Source organism: Ictidomys tridecemlineatus, chromosome 3 (assembly GCF_052094955.1).
Source record: "Ictidomys tridecemlineatus isolate mIctTri1 chromosome 3, mIctTri1.hap1, whole genome shotgun sequence".
Lineage (NCBI taxonomy): Eukaryota > Metazoa > Chordata > Mammalia > Rodentia > Sciuridae > Ictidomys > Ictidomys tridecemlineatus.
This window is the reverse complement of record NC_135479.1, coordinates 167,863,404-167,884,225: the sequence shown is the minus strand read 5'-3', so window position 1 is coordinate 167,884,225 and position 20,822 is coordinate 167,863,404. Positions and strand designations below refer to the sequence as shown.

At 32.9% G+C, this 20,822-nt stretch overlaps 2 protein-coding genes across 3 annotated transcripts; both read left to right on the top strand.

Moving 5' to 3' along the window:
- Positions 1 to 5,914: 5,914 nt before the first annotated feature.
- Positions 5,915 to 8,334, top strand: LOC101965816 (olfactory receptor 5K3). 2 transcript variants are annotated; one of them, XM_078041315.1, is made up of 2 exons: positions 5,915 to 6,826; positions 8,317 to 8,334. In XM_078041315.1, exons 1-2 carry the CDS (start codon positions 5,915 to 5,917, stop codon positions 8,332 to 8,334), a joined length of 930 nt encoding a protein of 309 aa, XP_077897441.1. The 2 variants fall into 2 exon arrangements, with proteins under 2 accessions (XP_077897441.1, XP_013221848.2); XM_013366394.2 differs by lacking the exon at positions 8,317 to 8,334 and having other exon boundaries at positions 5,915 to 6,838.
- An 11,050-nt stretch (positions 8,335 to 19,384) lies between these two features.
- On the top strand, positions 19,385 to 20,311 carry LOC101964937 (olfactory receptor 5K3). Its single transcript, XM_005342635.2, has one exon. The coding sequence runs from the start codon at positions 19,385 to 19,387 to the stop codon at positions 20,309 to 20,311; it is 927 nt and encodes a 308-aa protein (XP_005342692.2).
- Positions 20,312 to 20,822: the final 511 nt, after the last annotated feature.

Here is a 20,822-nt window from a genome sequence, read left to right as displayed (position 1 = left end):
TATTGTTATGAGTGTGATACTGGCTTTATAGAATGAATTTGAAGTGTTCTGCCTCTCTATTTCACAGAATAATTTGAGGAACATTGGCGTTAATTATTCTTTAAATGTCTGTTAGAATTCAACTGAGATTCCATCTGATCCAAGACTTTTCTTTGTTGGAAGAAGGCTTTTTATTACTACTCCTATCTCTTTGCTAGTTATTGATCTGTTAAAGTTTTCTATAGTCTCCTGATTCAATTTTGGGAGGATGTATGTACCTAGAAATGTATCCATTTCTTCTAGGCTTTCCAAATTATTGGCATATAAGCTTTTAAAGTAGTCCTTAATAATCTTCTGGATCTCTGTGATGATTTCTTCTTTTTCATCTCCAATTTTATTAATTTGGGTCTTCTCCTTCTTTTGGTTCATTTGTTAAGGGGTTTTTCAATCATGTTTATTTTTTTTCAAAAAACAAGTCTTCATTTCATTGATCATTTGTATTGATTTTTTATTCTCCAATTTCATTGATTTTAGCTCTGATCTTAATTATTTTCTTCCTTCTACTGGTTTTGGATTTTTTTTCTTTTTTCCCCCCCAAGGAGCTTGAGAAGCATTAGGTTGTGTCTTTGGAATCTTTCTGAATTTCTTATGTAGGCAATCATAATTATAAATGTTCTAACTACTTTCATAATGTCCCATAGGTTTTGGTATATTGTATCACTATTATCATTTGATTCTGAGAGTTTTCAATTTCTATGATGATTTCTTCTGTTACCCATTTATCATTCAAAAAGCCTTTATTTCTAAATGGCTTTAGCTTCAGTTATTACATATACATTTATCATTCAAAAAGCCTTTATTTCTAAATGGCTTTAGCTTCAGTTATTACATATACATTTTTGGATTATTTTCAAGTTCTGTAACTGACTTCATTGATATTTTGATGAAGAGTGTATTGAACCCAAAGATGGCTTTGGATAATATGGAAATTTTTGATAACGGCTATTCTTCTGATCCAGGAAACATTTTTGTGTTCAATTTTATTATGTAAAATTTATTTTTATCATTTTCATTGTTGAGATCCTTAACCTATATATTTAAATTTATTATTTGGTATTTTTATAGCTATCATATAAAGGACTGTTTTAGCTTCTATTTGAGATATTTTGAAAGGATGTATTGAGCTGTCTATGTTGATTATGGGCCTGAAACTTTATGGAATTTATTTATTAGTTCAAGTGTTTTTCTAGTGAAGTCTTTGGGGTTTTCTATGTATCAAATCATGCCATTTGCAAACAGTGCCAGGTTAATTTTTTATTTTCCAGTTTGGATTACCTTTATTTCTTTCTCTTGTCTGAATGCTCTGACTTGAACTTCTAACAATATATTGAATAAAAGTGGTGGAAGTGAACATCCTTGTCTTGCTTTAAGCCTTAGAAAGTTTTCAGCTTTTCCTTTTCAGTTTAATTTTAGTTGTTGACTTATAAATGTCCTTTATTGAATTTAAATAATTCCTTGCTCTTAGTTCTCTTTACTAAATATGTTAATGGAGTTGACTGCCAGCCTCTCATTGGGGGATTCTTCTTCCTCCCTGGGATGATGTAAGCCACCCTGAAACTTAAAGTCTCAAATAACTGGTGAAGAACAAAACACAAATAGTGAGAAATATATTTTCAAAAGGGAAGGCCCTGATAGATCTAGTCCACATGGGTACTGGAACTAGACAAAGAAAAGATTGCACTGGTGGTTTATTTAAGGGGTACATCAAAGGTAGGGACAAGGTTTCAAGGGTGGAGTCTTGCTTCCTGATGTCTTATAGTCAGTCAGCAAGTTGATTGACATCTTGGCAGGTCACACCCATCTCAGGTGCTGTGTGGGATCTTTGGCAGAGCTTGAGGAGAAAGTTAACCTGCATCAGGCAGTCAATCCCTGTGGGGGTGCCACAGGAAGTTCTCAATGCCAGACTTATCCCCTCACTAGACTACAATGTACAACATATCACACACAGTCCATGGACAGCTCTTGACAGTATGTACTCACTAAATATTTTATTTTAGACAGCTTTTTCACACCTGTGACTAAAAGACCTGACAAAAACAATTTTAGAGGAGGAAAGTTAATTGGGGGCTCACAGTTTCAGAGGTCTCAATCCACAGACAGCTCATTCTATTCCTCGAGGCTCGAGGAATGACCCACATCCTACCTATCTTCAGTTATCAGTTAATCTCCATCAAGGGATTAATCACCGATCAGGTTAAGGGTTTCATAATCCAACCATTTCTCCTCTAAACATCATACATGAGTTTTTGGGAGACATCTCACATCAAAACCATAACATATTTAATATATTGTTTGAGATCAGTTTTTTTAAAGAGAGAGTGTAAACGTGAGAGACAGAGAGAGAGAGAGAGAGAGAGAGAGAGAGAGAGAGAGAGAATTTTTAAATACTTATCTAAGTTTTCGGCGGATACAACATCTTTGTTTGTATGTGGTGTTGAGGATTGAACCCGGGCCGCACGCATGCCAGGCGAGCGTGCTACCGCTTGAGCCACGTCCCCAGACCCTGTTTGAGATCATTTTAATCCCCTTAAATTTCAACATCAAAATAGTGGCACATAATATATTACTTCAAATTATGTTGCAATTAGTACTTGTTGATGGGAACAAATATCTGGGATATAGAGGAAAGTTAAAATATTTTTCAATGAGATTCTTATTTTCTAAAGGAAAATAAGAAATAATTCTATAAAGATATACTTACACTGCTAATCATAATTGTTTTTAAGCAACCATCAAGAATTTATATTTCATGTTTTATTTTAATTTTTTGGTGGGGGGGCAAATACCAGGAATTGAACTAAGAGCCACTCAACCACTGAGCCACATCCCCAGCCCTATTTTGTATTTTATTTAAAAACAGGGTCTCACTGAGTTGCTTAGCACCTCACTATTGCTGAGACTGTATTTGAATTTACATCCTCCTGTCTCAGTTTCTTGAGCCACTGGGATTACAGGATGCACCACCCATGCCTGGCTTATTTTAATTGTCATGTTATATATTTATGCCTTGCATATCTTCTCTATACTCAGTGTTCCTTTGAAATACTGTGCCTAAAATTAAATTTTATAATAAAAATTTCCATTTTGCAAAATGTAAATTCGTAAAGAACCAGTAAATATTGCCATTCTACTGTTTTTATACCACTATCACAATGACATGTTGAGACAGAGACAGGCTGGCTTGATTCAGCCCCTGTTCTTGAGTTTGAAAGTCAACATGAATCAGTGTTTGGGAGGCAATGGGTTGCTTATTTACTAAAGAGAATTTGGACTATTTCTATTAAATACTTTGGGTTTGATGTGGCCAGTTGTAGTCATCACACTTCATCCTCCCTGGAAGTTCTTTGATGTATGTCACATGCTTCAGAGCTTCAGCAGCAGTTTAGAGTGATGAATAATAGGATTAAGTGTTAAGCCAGAAAGACCCAACAACAGTTCAGAAACACCTACACAATGGTAATAGAGGCTCAGTAGGAAGATGAAGGGAAGAACTAGACATCTTCTCTAAATAAGGAGATGATGAGGAAATGGGCAGTAATCAGGGTACATTTTTGTATTGCAGGTAGTTTTATATTGTATGCAAAGAATTGTGAGGAGAATTATAAAAGTTATGTGAGCTCTATTCAAATCAGTAAGATGATCATCAAACCTACTTTAGTGAAGGGCATTTACTTTCACCACATTGTCTCATAGGACATTTCTAATTAATTTCAAATGGTTAGGACTCACGAGCTCCAGGGAAAAACATGATGTCAGTGCTGGATGATCCCTTCAGAATATGATGGAAAACTTCAACTGGACAGTGTAAGGAGCATAATTATTAGCATTGACTTGAAATAGTCTCTGGTTTTTTTTAATTGTCTTGATCCCAAATACTTTAGAGAGCAAGGTAAATATATATTTTCAGTCCTGACACCCTTACCATAAAGAAAAGAAAACACTTTAAAGGGATATTCTCAGATAAATTTAGGTAAGAGAATTATTGTAACATATTATACTTGTAATTTTTGTGACCATAAATATTTATTTCCCTTTGTTAATTGCTCCTAAATTTCCACTCAATTCTTATCCTTCTAACTCTTCTTAAAATTTAAAAGTATATCATGCTGGGATGAGGTACAAAACAGTAATTATTCTGACTTTCTTATGAGATCAAACTTTAAAATATAAAGTTAAGATCACAGAAAGTTCATTTAGATAATTAAGCATGACCTTGAAAGTTACTTCTCTCTCAACTACTTGCATGGATTCAATTCAGAATTTTAGAACAAAGACATTTTCATTGCCTTCCTTTTGATGTTTTTAAGAAAGTGCAAAAGCATTTGGACAGTAGAATTTATAAGACAAAATTTGTTGATTGGTAGGACCCAATGGACCTATAAGTAATAAGAATAAACACTCTCTTAAAGCAAAACAAAATTTGAATTTCAAAATTCTACTAGGATCTAAAGGGTTTTCTCTTTTTCTAAGTGTTTAAATCTGAAGGATACAAGTGAACCAAAAACTTTTTTTTTAATCTATTGTGGTATACTTTAGAGAATCTTATAATTTTTTTTTAGGAAACTGCCAAATACTAGAAAATAGTCAATTTAGATGAAATAAAGACATCTAAATTTTTTAAGAAGAGGATGTTGAAATTTTTTCTTATAGATTCTTCTTCAAAGATAACAATCTTAATGTGCAAAGACAAAGAGGGCATTAATAATTAAGAATTATTAATAGGTAATGATTTCGTTCATAGAGTGAGCTACAATTGAAATGAATTCTTTCTTCCCATAGCATTTTTATCTCCTTTTACAGAAATATGTAACAAGTAACCTCAAAATGCTTATATAGTAGTTAGAAAATCTGTCAGATATGTTTGAAAAATTAAAGCACTGTAGATTATACATGAGAAATTATAGATTGGGTTGGGTGTAAAAGACATAGAAGACATGGTCTAAAATTCAGAAAAGTAGAACAGTGTATCCTAGAACAGTCAGTTAAAATGTCATTAAAAAGCATTATATGTAAATGATGCCTTATAATAAAGACAAATTTAGATATGGGGAAAAACTTATAAGAATAAACGGAATAAACAGTCAGTGCTTTTGAAAATAAGCGTGACCCGTAAAAAGATAATGAATGAAAATATGTGCATATTTATTTCTTCAATATTCCAAGGTAATTTATTTTAATAGTGAATACTGCCCTCTACAATCCTTCATGAATTCTGTACAATTTCAATGATATAAATTTAACATAACTGTAATTTGCTCTTTTAAAATATGTAATCCTCTAAAAGAATATAAAAATATAATTCCTCAGTAGAATAAATTATTATTTAAAGGAAAATAGAATTTAAAATATTATAGGAATCCTAAAAATCAATGACACAGGTCTAGGGCTGTAGCTTAGTAGTAGAGCACTTGCCTCTCATGTGTGAGGCACTGGGTTCAATCCTCTGCATGACATAAAAATATATAAATAAGGATATTTTATTCATCTACAATTAAAAATAAATTGATAGATAGATAGATAGATAGATAATGCTACAATTGTTTGTAGGCAATGATCCAAATATGGCTACACTAAATTTTAATGTTATCATTGAATAAATGCATACAGATGAATTTTTTCACTTTAAATATCCTTCCTCAAATTATCAAAATGGCCTTGTGAATATTGAGAGGTATACTTTGATGTCATATTTGTTGAAACATTCACCAATGAATTTGTTCAAAAGTAAATGTAGCTCTAATCGCAAAAGCACATGCAATGCTTAAAAAAGAAATTCCTCTACCTATTATAAATGAAAAAATATTAATGGAAAATTATGTAATTTCCAATGGAACATCATATATACATAATTCCTATCTCAACAGAAAAGCTAGAGATGACTGAGGACAACCACTCAATGACAACTGAATTTATCCTTATCGGGTTTACAGACCACCCAGACATGAAGACTCTTCTGTTTGTGGTGTTCTTTGGCATCTATCTGGTCACCATGGTGGGGAATCTAGGGTTGGTGGCCTTGATTTACATGGAGCGCCGTCTTCACACACCAATGTACATCTTCCTGGGCAACCTTGCTCTCATGGATTCCTGCTGTTCCTGTGCCATCACTCCCAAGATGTTACAGAATTTCTTTTCTGAAGACAGAAGGATTTCCCTCTATGAATGCATGGCACAGTTTTATTTTCTCTGTCTTGCTGAGACTACAGACTGCTTTCTTCTGGCAGCAATGGCCTATGACCGCTATGTGGCCATATGCAGACCACTGCAGTACCACACTCTAATGTCAAAGACACTCTGCATTCAGATGACCACAGGAGCCTACATAGCTGGACATCTGCATTCTATTGTTCAAGTAGGACTTTTATTGAGATTAACTTTCTGTAGGTCTCATCAAATCAATCACTTCTTTTGTGATGTCCTTCCATTATACAGACTCTCTTGTGTTGACCCTTATATCAATGAATTGATGATACTTATCTTGTCAGGATTTGTTCAAATTTTTTCTATTACAGTAGTACTAATCTCTTATTTCTATATTCTTTTCACTATCTTCACAATGAAATCCAAAGAAGGAAGAGGAAAAGGTTTATCTACTTGTGCATCCCACTTTCTCTCTGTGTCAATATTCTATGGTTCTCTGCTCTTCATGTATATTAGGCCAAATTCATTTAATGAAGATGATAAAGATATACCTGTTGCTATTTTTTATACTCTAGTTATTCCATTATTAAACCCTTTCATTTATAGTCTAAGAAATAAGGAAGTAATAAATGTTATCAAAAAAATTATGAAGATATGATATTACAACATTCTTAAACAAATGTTACCTCCATTGGACAATTTATTTTAATTTAATAATAACCTTTTCTTAAACATTCCATCAAATGTTAATTAAATAATTACTGAATACAAAGATAAATTAGTTCCAATTTCTAATAAGCCCAAAAATACTAGAAATAATATTATGTATAATAATAATCATTTAATATTTTCTTTGCAAATTTCTTGAATCACAAAGCATAATCTATAACTCAGGCACATTCCAAAAACTCAGATACTAATATTTATTTGCACAACATTGTCTCTAGGAAGGAAAGCATATTTGAATTTGATTTTTAAAGTGATTTTAGATCTTTCAGGAGATTATGTTTGAATGTGTATGCAGAAAGAATATCTTCATAAGAATATTTTAATTTTAATGTCAGTCATTTTTACTGTTTCTAAATTTAAGTGTATTTTGGTAGTTTATCAATCTGTATTTAAAACCAATGGTATTCCTAGTAAAATACATGAGGATTTGCTCTATCTGTCCTAGATATATAGGATTGTAATTATTTAACATATCAATTAAATCTAGTTTTTTTCTCGCAGATATCCTTATTTCCTTCTTTGTGTATCAACCATGTCACATCTAATTGTATATTACCTGTACTTAAAGACTGCCTGAAATATGTAGACATTTATTATTTCCTTTAAAATGTTCTTAATGTAATTATGTTATTTGTAATGGGCTAATGTTTTTTAATTGGAATGATGAATATGTTTGCAGTTTGTCTAATTTAGATTCTAATCTGGTTAACACTAATAGATATTACTTAAATGAATAAAGGTTTTACAGTCTGAAATATGTTTTATGACCACAAAAAAAAAACCCAGAGAATAAAAGGGTTGAGACACTCTGGATTGAATAGATATTGTAGATATTGTACTTTAATGATCATTGTCAGTTGTTAGAATTATGTTCATTAATTCTCTTTATCTTTTCTAACGGTACCATGGTTTCTATTGTGTATTTCAGCACCACCCACCACTAATACTCAGCAACACTGAATCCCAGACATCTGTTGATAAAACCCTATATGACTTACTTGGGGGAAATGATACAAAAGAGATGATTTTTCTAGAAGTTTTTAGGAAATGTTTTTTTTTATTTTTTTTAAATTTTATTTTAACATATTTATTTATTTTGGGGGGTTACCAGGGATTGAACTCAGGAGTACTCTACCATTAAGCCACATCCCCAGTCCTATTTTGTATTTTATTTAGAGACAGGGTCTCACTGAGTTGCTTAGTGCCTCACTTTTGCTGAGGCTGGCTTTGAACTCACAGTCCACCTGCTTCAGCTTCCAGAGCTGCTGTGATTATAGGTGTGTGCCACCATGCCTGGCTAAGTTTTCTTTATTTTAAATGAGACACACACTGGGCCTGTGGCTATAGCTCTGTGGTTGAGTGATTGCCTATATCATGTTAGTCATTGTATTTAATCCTCAGCATCACCTACAAAGAAATAAATAAAATAAAGGTATTGTGTTCATCAACAACTAAAAAAAAATTAAAAGACATACACACACACACCCCACAAAATTTATCTTACTCTCTTTAAATGTGAAATATGTCAGAGTGCACTCCCATTTAGCTATCAAAAAGACAGCCTGTGGTGAGGTGTGGAGCTGAGAGAACTCCAAAAGAACAAACAAAAAATATGTAGACTAATATCATGCCTTCTGTTCAGATAATTCAATAGATCTTGATATTGTTTAAGTTTACTCTGGAAAGGTATGCCATTTGTGCCTGAGTAAATGCTATTTGCAACATTCATATCTCTTTTCTGTCTCTTATATGTGTCCCTTAATGATCAAAATGAGTCCTTATACATTCTTTTAACTTACAAATACCTTTTCAGTGGTATGCACTTCACTATTCAGCACAAACATGAAGTCCTTTGCTCTCATTTTTGTATTTTAATTTCAAGAACCGCAAAATAAAGAAAAATTGAGGGACAGAAAGAAAAGTAATTTGCCTACAGAGATACAATGGTGCAGTTCAGGAAATCAATCCAGGATATCTGGCTCCAGAATTCATATCTATAACCATTAAAACACAATAAGAACCATAAACTGGTCTGGGGATGTGGCTCAAGCGGTAGCGTGCTTGCCTGGCATGCATGCAGCCGGGGTTCGATCCTCAGCACCACATACAAACAAAGATGTTGTATGCACCGAGAACTAAAAAATAAATATTAAAAAAAAGAACCATAAACTGAAAGTAGCACAATAGGAAAATATGTAAGAATCTAAATTTTTCTTAGAAAGAAAAAAATGCACATCAAAATTACACTGAGATTTCTTCTAACCAGTTTTAATGGCAGTCATGAAGAATACATATAACAATAAATGCTGGCAAGGATGTGTGGGAAAAGTTTCACACATGTATTGTTGGTGAAACTGCAAATTAGTACAACCACTTTGGGAGTATGGGAATTCTTCAAAAGACTAGGAATAGATCCACCATATGACCCAGCTATGTGACTACTTGTTATTTATCTGAAAGAACTGAAATCAGCATTCTGAAGTGATATATGCATACCAATGTTTATAGCAGCACAATTCACAATAGCCAAATTATGAAACCAGTTCCTCAATAGATGACTGGATAAAATAAATATTGTATATACAAACAATGAAGTCTTATTCAGCCATTAAGAAGAATGAAATTATGCCATTTGCTGATAAATTGATGAACCTGAAGAAAATTATGCTAAGTAAAATAAGCCAGAGTAGGAAATCAAGGGTCAACAGTTTTCTCTCATATAAGGAAGGTAGAGAGAAGTAAGAATATTTTTTTTAAAGGGAAGACCTCATGAAAATAGAAGGAAGAACTGTGCGGTAGAGGAAGGAGATTAAGGGAGAGTGATGAGGGATGATAAGAAAAAGGAAATGTGGAATGAAATTGGCCAACTTTGCTATGTGCATGTATGAATTGATGACAATGAATTCTACTTTTACATATAACCATAATGCATCAATTTAGGAAGGGATTTTGACACAGAGAAGTGTTCCTCTGTTGAGCAAACCCCCCTGGGGGGTTGGGTAATGGGAACTCTGTTTCCACCCCTAGAATACCCTACAGTTTTTCCTAGGAACTAGTAAAATAACTAATTCATGTGCTATGTCTAGCTCTGGTGTGATGCCACTAGTCTTATCAGCCTTGACCTTGACCTCAGGTACACAGTTCTTGGGAATAAAGGAACTCTCTTGTTAGATAACCACAATGTTTCACTGAACTTAAGTCTGTCCTCATAATAGTAACTTTATACAATGGACTTTCTTGAGAGCTACACAAATCTCCTACAATTGCACAATGCAACTTAGTATGTGACAGAGGAATAAGCTGCATAATGTTGCTAAGTCTGTAACCTGCCTGCATAATGTTGCTAAGTCTGTAACATGCCTAGTAATATAATTTACAATATGTACTAATAATGCCAATGACCTAAAGTAACCTATTGATATAAATAAAGCTGGTAGCTGGGCCACTCTGCCATTCTGCCATCTTTCCTGCCTCTGCATCTTGTCTCTGTGTCTCCTTATTATTTTTCCTTACAAATTTAAAACTATCAATTAATAGAAGAAAGATCAATACAGTAAAGGAAGGGAATAGGGAAGAGGATGGGGAAAAGGGATAGAATTATGCATTGAAATGCAGCAAGTTATACTGTATGAATTTGTGAATGTGTCAAAAGGAATCCCACTATTATATATAACTAACTATAACTAACTAATGAAAAACATAAATTTTTCAAAATAATGTAAGTATTGATGCAGGCATAAATTCAAGATAGATGTGGATCAATCACAATTATCCTCAAATTTATGTTAAAAACTCTCAACATGAAAGACAATTTTGAAGAATTCTACAACTAATATTCATGTAAATTTTAATTAATTAATTAATTAATTAATTAATTATACAGTTTTAACTTTCTACATTTATCTATCTCAAAAGGGCAATAACATGTATAACATATATGCATGCATATAATATGTATATTGTAAATATAATACATGCATACAAATGTTTTACACATTATATGTACTTACACATATTTATACACATAATACTGTTAATTTAAAGTAATATTAGAACTGGGAGTATCCTTTTATTTTGTATGTTTTTTTATTTGTTTTCTGATAAAGAAACCTAACAGTATGTAAATCAAAATAAAGCTTAATTTAAGAGTATACTCTTATAACCAATAGCTGAATCTTAGTCAAATCACAGCAGCTAAGCATCTGTCAATAAGTCAAAACACTGATTTTTACAATTAAGCTTTCTCTGCATATCACTTCTGAATTCTGTTTAAAAAAAAAAGTGACCACATTACAGCTTAAAAGTCTGGTTCTGAGGGCTGCTTAATTATAAAATTGGAAGTAAAACCCAGTTGAGATATTTAAACTACATTTGTTTAATTTGTGAAGATGTTTAAACTAAATTACATATTTATACAAACAATTCATATTCACATGTAAATAATATATACATATGTACTACATATATACCTACCTTACTTTGTACAATAGATGCCTTGTAAAATATTCAAAAATCTGTATTTTATAATATGTCCTCTTGATTAGATTCAAGTTAAATATTTTCAGCAATGTTAGGCATGCTATGACATGCTAATTGCAACACCTTTAATGGCAGTTTGTCTTGTTACTGGTGATGCTTAGTTCTAGAAATGATTTGACAGTATTCAGCAGATATTTCCGTGGTAAACACACTTGTTTCCTGGTTAATTAAGATATAATCTGAAAGGTGACATGCTAATACTGTGAGAATTCCCTCTCCCTCAAAATGTTTCATCAGTGATGGGACTATTCACTGACATTCCTTGCTTGAATTGAATATTACATTTGTAGGTGGAAAATTGGAGATTACCCCCATTTATCTGTCTTCTTTCTAAGAGATTTACCTCAAAGCTATTATCATTAAATAATTTTCAGCAAATTTTAGAAACATTTTAGCTTTACAAAAATGTGTGGAGTTAGTAAATTCTGATATATCATACACTTACTTCTCCATGTCACCAAAATCTTACATTATTGTGGAACTTGTGGTGTAAATAATGGGCCAATGTGGATACTAATATGCACTGTGTGTAATGAAATCCATACTTTATTCAGATTTCTATAGTTTACAGCTGGTCTTATTTTTCTCTCCCATAATCTCATTTATGAAATCACATTGCTTTTAGTTCTCTTGACTCTTCAGGTTCCTCTTGGCTATGTTGGGTTCTCAGACATTCCTTGGCTTTGATGATCTAGCATAATTTTGAGAACTAGTAAGTCATTTTGCATAGAGTTCTTCTGTTGTTGAGGGGTAGCTGTAACAGCAGACATGTTTATCTTGTTCTTAATCTTAGAAGAAAAGCTTTCAGTCTTTGACCATTAGCATGACACCAGCTATTGAGTTTATGCTTTTTCTTTTTTCTTTCACTGATTATTTTTAGTTATAAATAACAATAGGATTTATTTTGACATAATTATAAAAGCATGAAATATAACTTGTTCTTTAGCATTTCCCTTTTCATCCCCTCCTTCTTCCTGTTTCCTTCTCTCTACTGATCTTTCTGCCATTTACTTACAGTTGAGTTTTTTTATTATTATTATTGGTGTTTTGTAGATGTACATGGCGGTGAGATTCACTGTGATATATTAATACACATGCATAGAGAAGTTAGATCAGATTCATACAACTGTCTTTCCTTGTCCCATTCTTCCTCCATTCCCTTCTTTCCCTGTTGTCTACTCCATTGATCCTTCTATTATTTTTTCTTATCCCTCCCCCACCTTATTTTGGATTATTTTCTGCATATTAGAAGAAACATTCAACCTTTGACTTTTGGAAGGACTGGCCTATTTCACTTAGCATGATAGTCTGCAGATCCATCCATTTACTATCAAATGTCATAAAGCCATTGTTCTTTATGGCTGAGTAATACTCCATTGTGTGTATATACCACATTTTCTGTATCCATTCAACTATTGAAGGGCACCTAGTTTGGCTCAATAGCTTGGCAATTGTTGGAGGTTCTTTGTTTGTTTGTTTCCTTGTGATATTGTTATAGGAAGGAGCTTGCCTAGGAACTGAGACATTTCTTCACCAGTGCTTGCAATTATGCCAGAAAGATTTTAGACATGTCACTCAGAGTAGCATTTATTAGAAGGGATAGAAAATAGGAGAAATTGACAATATCAAGGAAAGAAATAGGTCCTCTCAAAAAGAAGGATGATGTTCTCCTTCTGCCAAAGAGTTCCACCTAAGTCCACTTGTTGACTTTTGACTGACAGCAGCATGACATCAGACTTTCAAGTCCCCACTGTATATGACAACTCTAGGTCACTTTGACTCATACTGACCAGTTCTAATTGGAACCTATTCTTACAGATTTCATGATTAGGAGAATTATCCTTATTGTTCTGTGTCTGGGGATCTAGTCTGTGTAAAGGTCATAAAAGTCACCCACTTCAGGATACCTTGTGATGTCACAGGCATTTGGGGCTTGTATTTCTCTTGCAAATTACATTTTGTTTGCTAAGGAAAGCAACATATCCTGTTGAATTAACCTATGTAGGACTACAGTCAAATTTCATTTTTAAAAGAAAAAAGGGATGTGGAGGGTCAGAACAGCGGGTCACTTTATAGAATTATTCTCTTAACCTCATGTTCCCACTGCTCACATATGTGAGTTCCCTATCTTTCCGACCTCAAGGATATTGGCTCACTAGATTCTTTAAGGGTATTTTGTTGTTATTTCTCTCTGGCTGAGAGAGGGGGAATTTAGGAGGAGTGACCCAAAGTCCTTGTTCTCTATCAAGTGGGGTATGGACAGTTAATGGTATTTAGCATCAAAGGCAATCCAGAGGTCCACGTTGGTAATTGGTGGCTGACTGGGCAAGGTATGCATAGGACAGGATCACACTAGGATAGCAACAAACAAGACAGAAAAGCATTATTTTTGTAAACAAGTAGCACAAAATAATTAATAGTTTTTTTCAGCTAATTCCTGAAAACCATGAAGACAGTAACTCATTAAAGCTTAAGATGGGGTGTAACATGGCATTAATTTTTGTGTGAAGGACATTTAAGGTGTTAGAAACATTAACAGAGTTGTTAGAAATATATACATAACATTTAGTTTTTAAAGTGGAAAAGGTGTCCCCTTGAGCTCTAGTTAAGATATCTAATGCCATCTGATTTCATAGGACATCTTTTTTATTATCATTACCAGATAAGATGTAAGTGTCTCAGGTTCTATTTTTAAAGATGAACATGAAAAGCATATGGTGGTGGCATCAGTCTAATGAGCTCAGTTCTTTCATTCATAAAGCAAGTCAGGATGGTCTAGTTCTATTCAGAATCTTCAGATTGATGTTATCTAATTAATAAATAGCACTTGGACTTTACTTATTATATATATCTCTAGCAGTCTCTCTCTCTCTATTATATATATATATATTATATATATATACACATACATATATACATATATATTCATATATATCTCTATTCATATATATAAATCTTCTGTTTCATCTATGTTGCCACAAATAATAAGAATTTAAGTTTTTATTTGACACTTGCCTACAGTTACCATCCAGTTAATCTTTTGAAGGGATTAATATACTGATTAGATTAAAAATCTCATAACCCAGATTTCATCTCTAAACTTTCTTGTATTGTCTCACACATGAGTTTTGGGGACACATTATATCTAAACCATAATAATTGTATTAATAATCACAACATTAATAATGTAGAAATTACATAAACTATATAATTCTATGAGAGAGTATTATTACAGTCTCTTAAGTGACGAGAAAATAGGGGACAAAGTCAAGAAAGTTTGAATATTTAAAAAGTAAACAGGGAAGCAGGAGATAGGCAGAGAATGATGGCTATAAAGAAGAAGGTGCAAAAATTAAAATTAATTAAGAAAGGGAGGAAAGGTATATAGGGAAATTTGGGCTATTAGTGGGGAAAGAGAGTGAAGAAGGAGAACTAAAAGGAAACAAAACTAAAGTTCAAAAAAAACAAGTAAATATAAGATCAAAACAAATCAAACCCACATAAAATTTTATCCCATGAAGTCAAAGTCAAAATAATAAATGAGGAAGAAATAAAGAAATTAAAATGATAGAAAACGAAACACATATATATTCCATACAGTGAAAACATACAACACACACACATACACAAAATGGAAAAATTAAAAATTAATAAATTAAATGTTTAAAAAATGGAAAAGAGGGAATAGGAAAAATGTTCTTGGTTAAATATAAAGGGGTTGTTTCCCCTAAAGTAATCAAGATTGTCAGCAAGGATGAATGTTCATTGCTTATGTTCTTATGCCATTCTTTGTTTTTATCTTTTTGGCTCTGTTACCCTTGGGTTAAGGGTTGGATACTGTTAAATCCCACATCTCTCTGTTTCTCATCAAGCTGCCACCCTGTGTGGCCAGGAACCAAAACTGATTATAGTCGCTCTCAGCTTCCCTTTTCTCAGTAGGATGGGATAGACTGAGGAGTGCTGATGAATAGACCCTTCTAGCAGAGCTGGTGCAGAGTTTTAATCTGGAAGTCCACACAGCCAGAGTTTAGTCTTGGCTGACCTCTGGAACTGTTTCTGGTTATTCAATATTAGATTCATACTCACTGTTTCTGGGACGATGTCAATCTCTTCTGCATGTCTGGGTCTCAGGAACCTCTATAAAATTCCACTTTTAGGGTGAGAAGTCTAAACATTCACAAGCTTCACCTATTTAATAATCATAGTTATGAATTATCTAGGATCAAACCTGGAGCTCAGGCTCACCTATCTGACTGGTTTCTGGAATCTTTTCAGTTGTTCACATGGGTCTCCAGCAACAAAGGGGACTTTCTCTCCTTGATGTTTCCAGCCTGAATTTTCCTAAGCACAGTTCCCTTTGTGCCTGTGTCAGTCATGCTGGTCTAGGCACACTCTGAATCCCACCATAGGTGACTGCTGGGTTAAACTGGAAGCTGTCTTTATGAGTTTGCAATCTCATGCCATATTTTTTTACAGGTTTTTAAAATAGTTTTTATTTTTTAAAAGTTAACTGTTCATTACAGAAAAAAATTAAAACAAACAAAAAACAAAGTTATCCAATCACAAGCAGCTTAATTGGACATATCCCTCCAGGTCCTGCCATTCACACACAATATCCCATTTTGTGTGATTAAGATTGCAGTGTGTTTCATGCTTTTCCACATATCATAAATATTCACCATTTCAAAATCCCAAAGCTATATGAGTATTTTTGATAACCAAGAATACACTACACCAACTCAATCTGTTATCCTTTCTTGGGGACAAAAATTTCACTGAAGACAGAAATGGCAACAGGTCTCTAGATAGACATATTGGCAGAGTTACAACTAAAATAATGCATTCCCCTAATGCTCAATTTAAAATGAGATTGAGCAATAAAATACACCAAACTTGTTTCATTACCAGATTTCTACTATTAAAATATTAGCAAGAATGCATACTACCAGTGAATTACAGTATTCTTATAGTACAGCCAAAAAAAAAAAATGCACACACATCAGTGGCTCACATCAAATCAATGGGCTGGATAAGGTGTTTTTTATTTGTTAAAAGAGGATCTTGACTATTTCTCCTAAACATTTTGGATTTGACATAGCCACTGTAGTCATCCCATTTCACCTTCTCTGGAAGTGCTTTGATCCAGGTGCAGTCAGAGCTTCAGCAGGAACTTCATGTGTACAGTATGGAGAATGCATTATGGTATTATGAGCCCAGGACCTTCCAGAAACATGTCCATTAGGGCAAGCGAGTCTCAGAATGAGGATGAATCATAGGAAAAAAAACTAAACAATGCTGCTCTAAGTAGAGAGAGATGTGCAGAAGATTTGGAAATTATTAGTAATAGGGACACATTTTATATCAGAGATAGTGTATTTTGTGCACAGATTTGTAAGGAGAATTGCAAAAGAAGAGCAGTTTTTAAAAGCAAATCAGCAAGATGATCATCAAACATACTTTAGTGAAGGGTTTTATAGTCTCAACTCACAGTACATATTTAATTAATTTCAAATGATTTATTTGTTTTTAAGATTTATGATCTCCAAGGAATAAGTTGATGTCATCACACATTGATCCCCTTAGGATATAATGGAAAACTTTAGGAAGTACAAGGGACATAAACTCATATTAAGTTCCTTATATGCTTTTGAGAACAAGGTATATATGTATTCTAAATCCTGACACTTTGACCATAAAGACGAGAGTGCACTTGCAAAAAGCTATTCTCAGAGAAATCTAGGTAAGAAAAGTAGACTAACATATTGCAACTTCTAATTTTTGTGACTATAAATATTTACCTTCTAGTTTTCATTATTTCTAAATTTTAATGCCATTCTTATCATTTTAATTCTTTTAAAAAATTTAATAGTATGGCAAACTAAAATGAGGTATAATATTGTAGTTCATCATACTCTCATATTATAAGATCCAATTATAAAATGCAGGCAAGTATAACAAAAGTATATTTAGAAAATTGTGTCTAGTATCTAATCTAACTGGCTAATTATGTAGCTCTAATTCAGAACTTCAGAACCAAGAAATTTCTATTGCCTTCCTTTGGATGTTTTGATTATGGAAGTACAAACACATTTTGAGAGTAGAACTTATATTACAAGATTTTTTGGTCAGTATGTCCCAATAGATCCCTAACTCATAAGAGGAAATAGCCTTTTAAAGCAAAACAAACTTTGAATTCAACAAGTTCACTAGGATTTGAACAAGTTTCTCTTTTTCTAAATTTTTAAAATTGAAATATAAAGGGAAGTCTTAAACTTTTTAATATATGATTCATTTAGAGAATCATAAATTTTCTTAGGAAACTGCAAAACATTAAAATGAGTCAATTTAGGTGAAATAAAAATATCTAACATACTTAAGATGATCATGTTAAACATATTCCCTGTACATTCTTCTTCAAAAATATCAATAAGCAGGCACCAAGAGGTCACTAAGGATCATTCGTAGACAAACATTTACTCACAGGGAGAGTTAGGATTGGAATTATTTCTGCTTTCTTCCCAGAGCTCCATTCACAGAAACATGTTAAAAAATAACTTCAAAATGTTTATATATGGTTACAAAAATTTTCATATATTGTCAAAAAAATAAGACAATTTAAATTATACATGAGAAATTGTAGATTGTGTTGTTTATAGAAGACATGCTCCTAAATTCAGAAAATGAGAGCAAGGTGTTCTGGAACATTTACATAAAACTTTATATAAACTATGCCATAAAAATGAAAAAGGATTTAGATATTTGGAAAAAAATATCAATGGAAGTCATGGAAAGGACAGAAATGGTATTTATGAAAATTGTTGTGACATTAGGAAATGTTTGAGAGGTGATAACATGTGCAGCATTATTTATTTAATGTTTCAAAGTAATTCACTTTAAATATGATGAGTCCACTCCATAGTACTTAGTGATCTTTGTAAAATCTCAAAAAAAATCAAATACTTATAATGCTTTTTATAAAAAAATTAATCCACCTAAAGAAGTTATAAAAATTGTCTCTCAGTAAGGAAAAAATACATATTCATAGAAAATTAATTTTAAATTTATCCTAGGGATCTTAAACAAATACAGACACTATAATTACTTGGGAACAATGATCCAAATATAAGTATGCTAAATTTTTATGTTATACTTGCATAAATGTATGCATATAAATATTTTTCACTTCCAGTATTCATCTTGAAATTATCAAGATGTCTTTGTGAAGGTAAGAATCACACTATGAAGTCACAGATGCTGACAATTTTGCCAAGTGAAGGACTCCCTGGAAGCAGATGTAACAGTAAACTAGACAGTATATGGGATGCTAGAAGAAGTCACTCCTCTGTTATAAAAGAAATAAAATATTACCCAGCAATAAAAGAGAATAAAATCATAGCATTTGCAGGTAAATGGATGGAGATAGAGAAGATAATGCTAATGTCCCAATAGATCCCTAACTCATAAGAGAAAACAGCCTTTTAAAGCAAAACAAACTTTGAATTCAACAAGTTCACTAGGATTTGAACAATCCCAAAAAACCAAGTGCCAAATGTATTCTTTGCTATAAGGAGGCTGATTCATAGTGAGATAGAGAGCAGGAGCATGGGAGGAATAGATGGACTCTAGATAGGGCACAGGGGTTGGAGGGGAAAAGAGGGGGCATGGGATAATTATTGATGGTGGAATGTGATGATCATCACTATCTAAAGTACAGGTATGAAGACACAAATTGGTGTGAATATACTATGTATACAACCAGAGATATGAAAAATTGTGCTCTATATATGTAGTAAGAATTGTAATGCATTCTGCTGTCATATATAAATATAAATAAATAAGTAGAAAGATAAATTTAAAAAAGGAAAAACTGAAAATCACATGCTCTTAATAAGTACATTGTATGCACATAATTTCTCTCTCAACAGAAAAGCAAGAGATGACTAAGAACAATCACTCCTTAATGATAGAATTCATTCTCATGGGGTTTATAGATCAACCAGACTTTAAGACACTTCTGTTTGTGGTGTTCTCTGCCATCTATCTGGTCACCATGGTGGGGAATCTAGGGTTGGTGGCCTTGATTTACATGGAGCGCCGTCTTCACACACCAATGTACATCTTCCTGGGCAACCTTGCTCTCATGGATTCCTGCTGTTCGTCTGCCATCACTCCCAAGATGCTAGAGAACTTCTTTTCTGAGTACAGTAGGATTTCCCTCTATGAATGCATGGCACAATTCTATTTTCTCTGTCTTGCTGAGACTACAGACTGCTTTCTTCTGGCAGCAATGGCCTATGACCGCTATGTGGCCATATGCAGCCCTCTGCAGTACCACTCTCTGATGTCAAAGAAACTCTGCATTCAGATGACCACAGGAGCCTACATAGCTGGAAACCTGCATCCCATGGTTCATGTAGGTCTTCTATTTAGGTTAGTTTTCTGTGGGTCTCATCGAATCAATCACTTTTTTTGTGATGTCCTTCCATTATACAGACTCTCCTGTGTTGACCCTTATATCAATGAACTGATGATACTTATCTTGTCAGGCTCTGTTCAGGTCTTTACTATCACTGTAGTATTAATCTCTTATTTCTATATTCTCTTCACTATATTCACAATGAAATCCAAAGAAGGAAGAGGCAAAGCTCTATCTACTTGTGCATCCCACTTTCTCTCTGTGTCAATATTCTATGGTTCTCTGCTCTTCATGTATATTCGGCCAAATTCATTTAAAGAAGGCAATAATGATATGCCTGTTGCTATTTTTTATACTCTAGTCATTCCTTTATTAAACCCTTTCATTTATAGTCTAAGAAATAGGGAAGTAATGAATGTTATTAAAAGAATTGTGATGAAGAGATAACTGTACAAATAATGTTCGTCTCCCCTAGAAAATTGATTTTAACTTGATAATAACTTTTTCTTAACTTACAGATACTGAGAAAGTGGAAAATGCCTATTTCCAGAATAAAATATTAAATTCTGACAACATGATGATACTGCTGTCAAATTAATTTAGAAAGTAGAGATTGTGTTAAAGTATATTTACAAAATGTTATTTACCACATTTCATCAGGTATGAACTAAATAATATTTTCTGATTGCCAATGTGAAATCAGTCCCAATTGTTAGCAAATCCAAAGAATGCTAGGAATAATAGTCACTATATATAAAGGAAGACATATTTAATATTTTTTGCAAATTTATTGAGTTTCCAATTATAATCTATATCCTCACATTCCAAGATCTCAGATACTAATATTTGTTTAATCAACTCCATCTATGAGAGGCATAGCATACTTGAATTTCATTTCCAAATTGACTTTAGGAGTTTCAGTAAATTCAGTAAATTAGGTTTGAATGTGGGTTCAGAG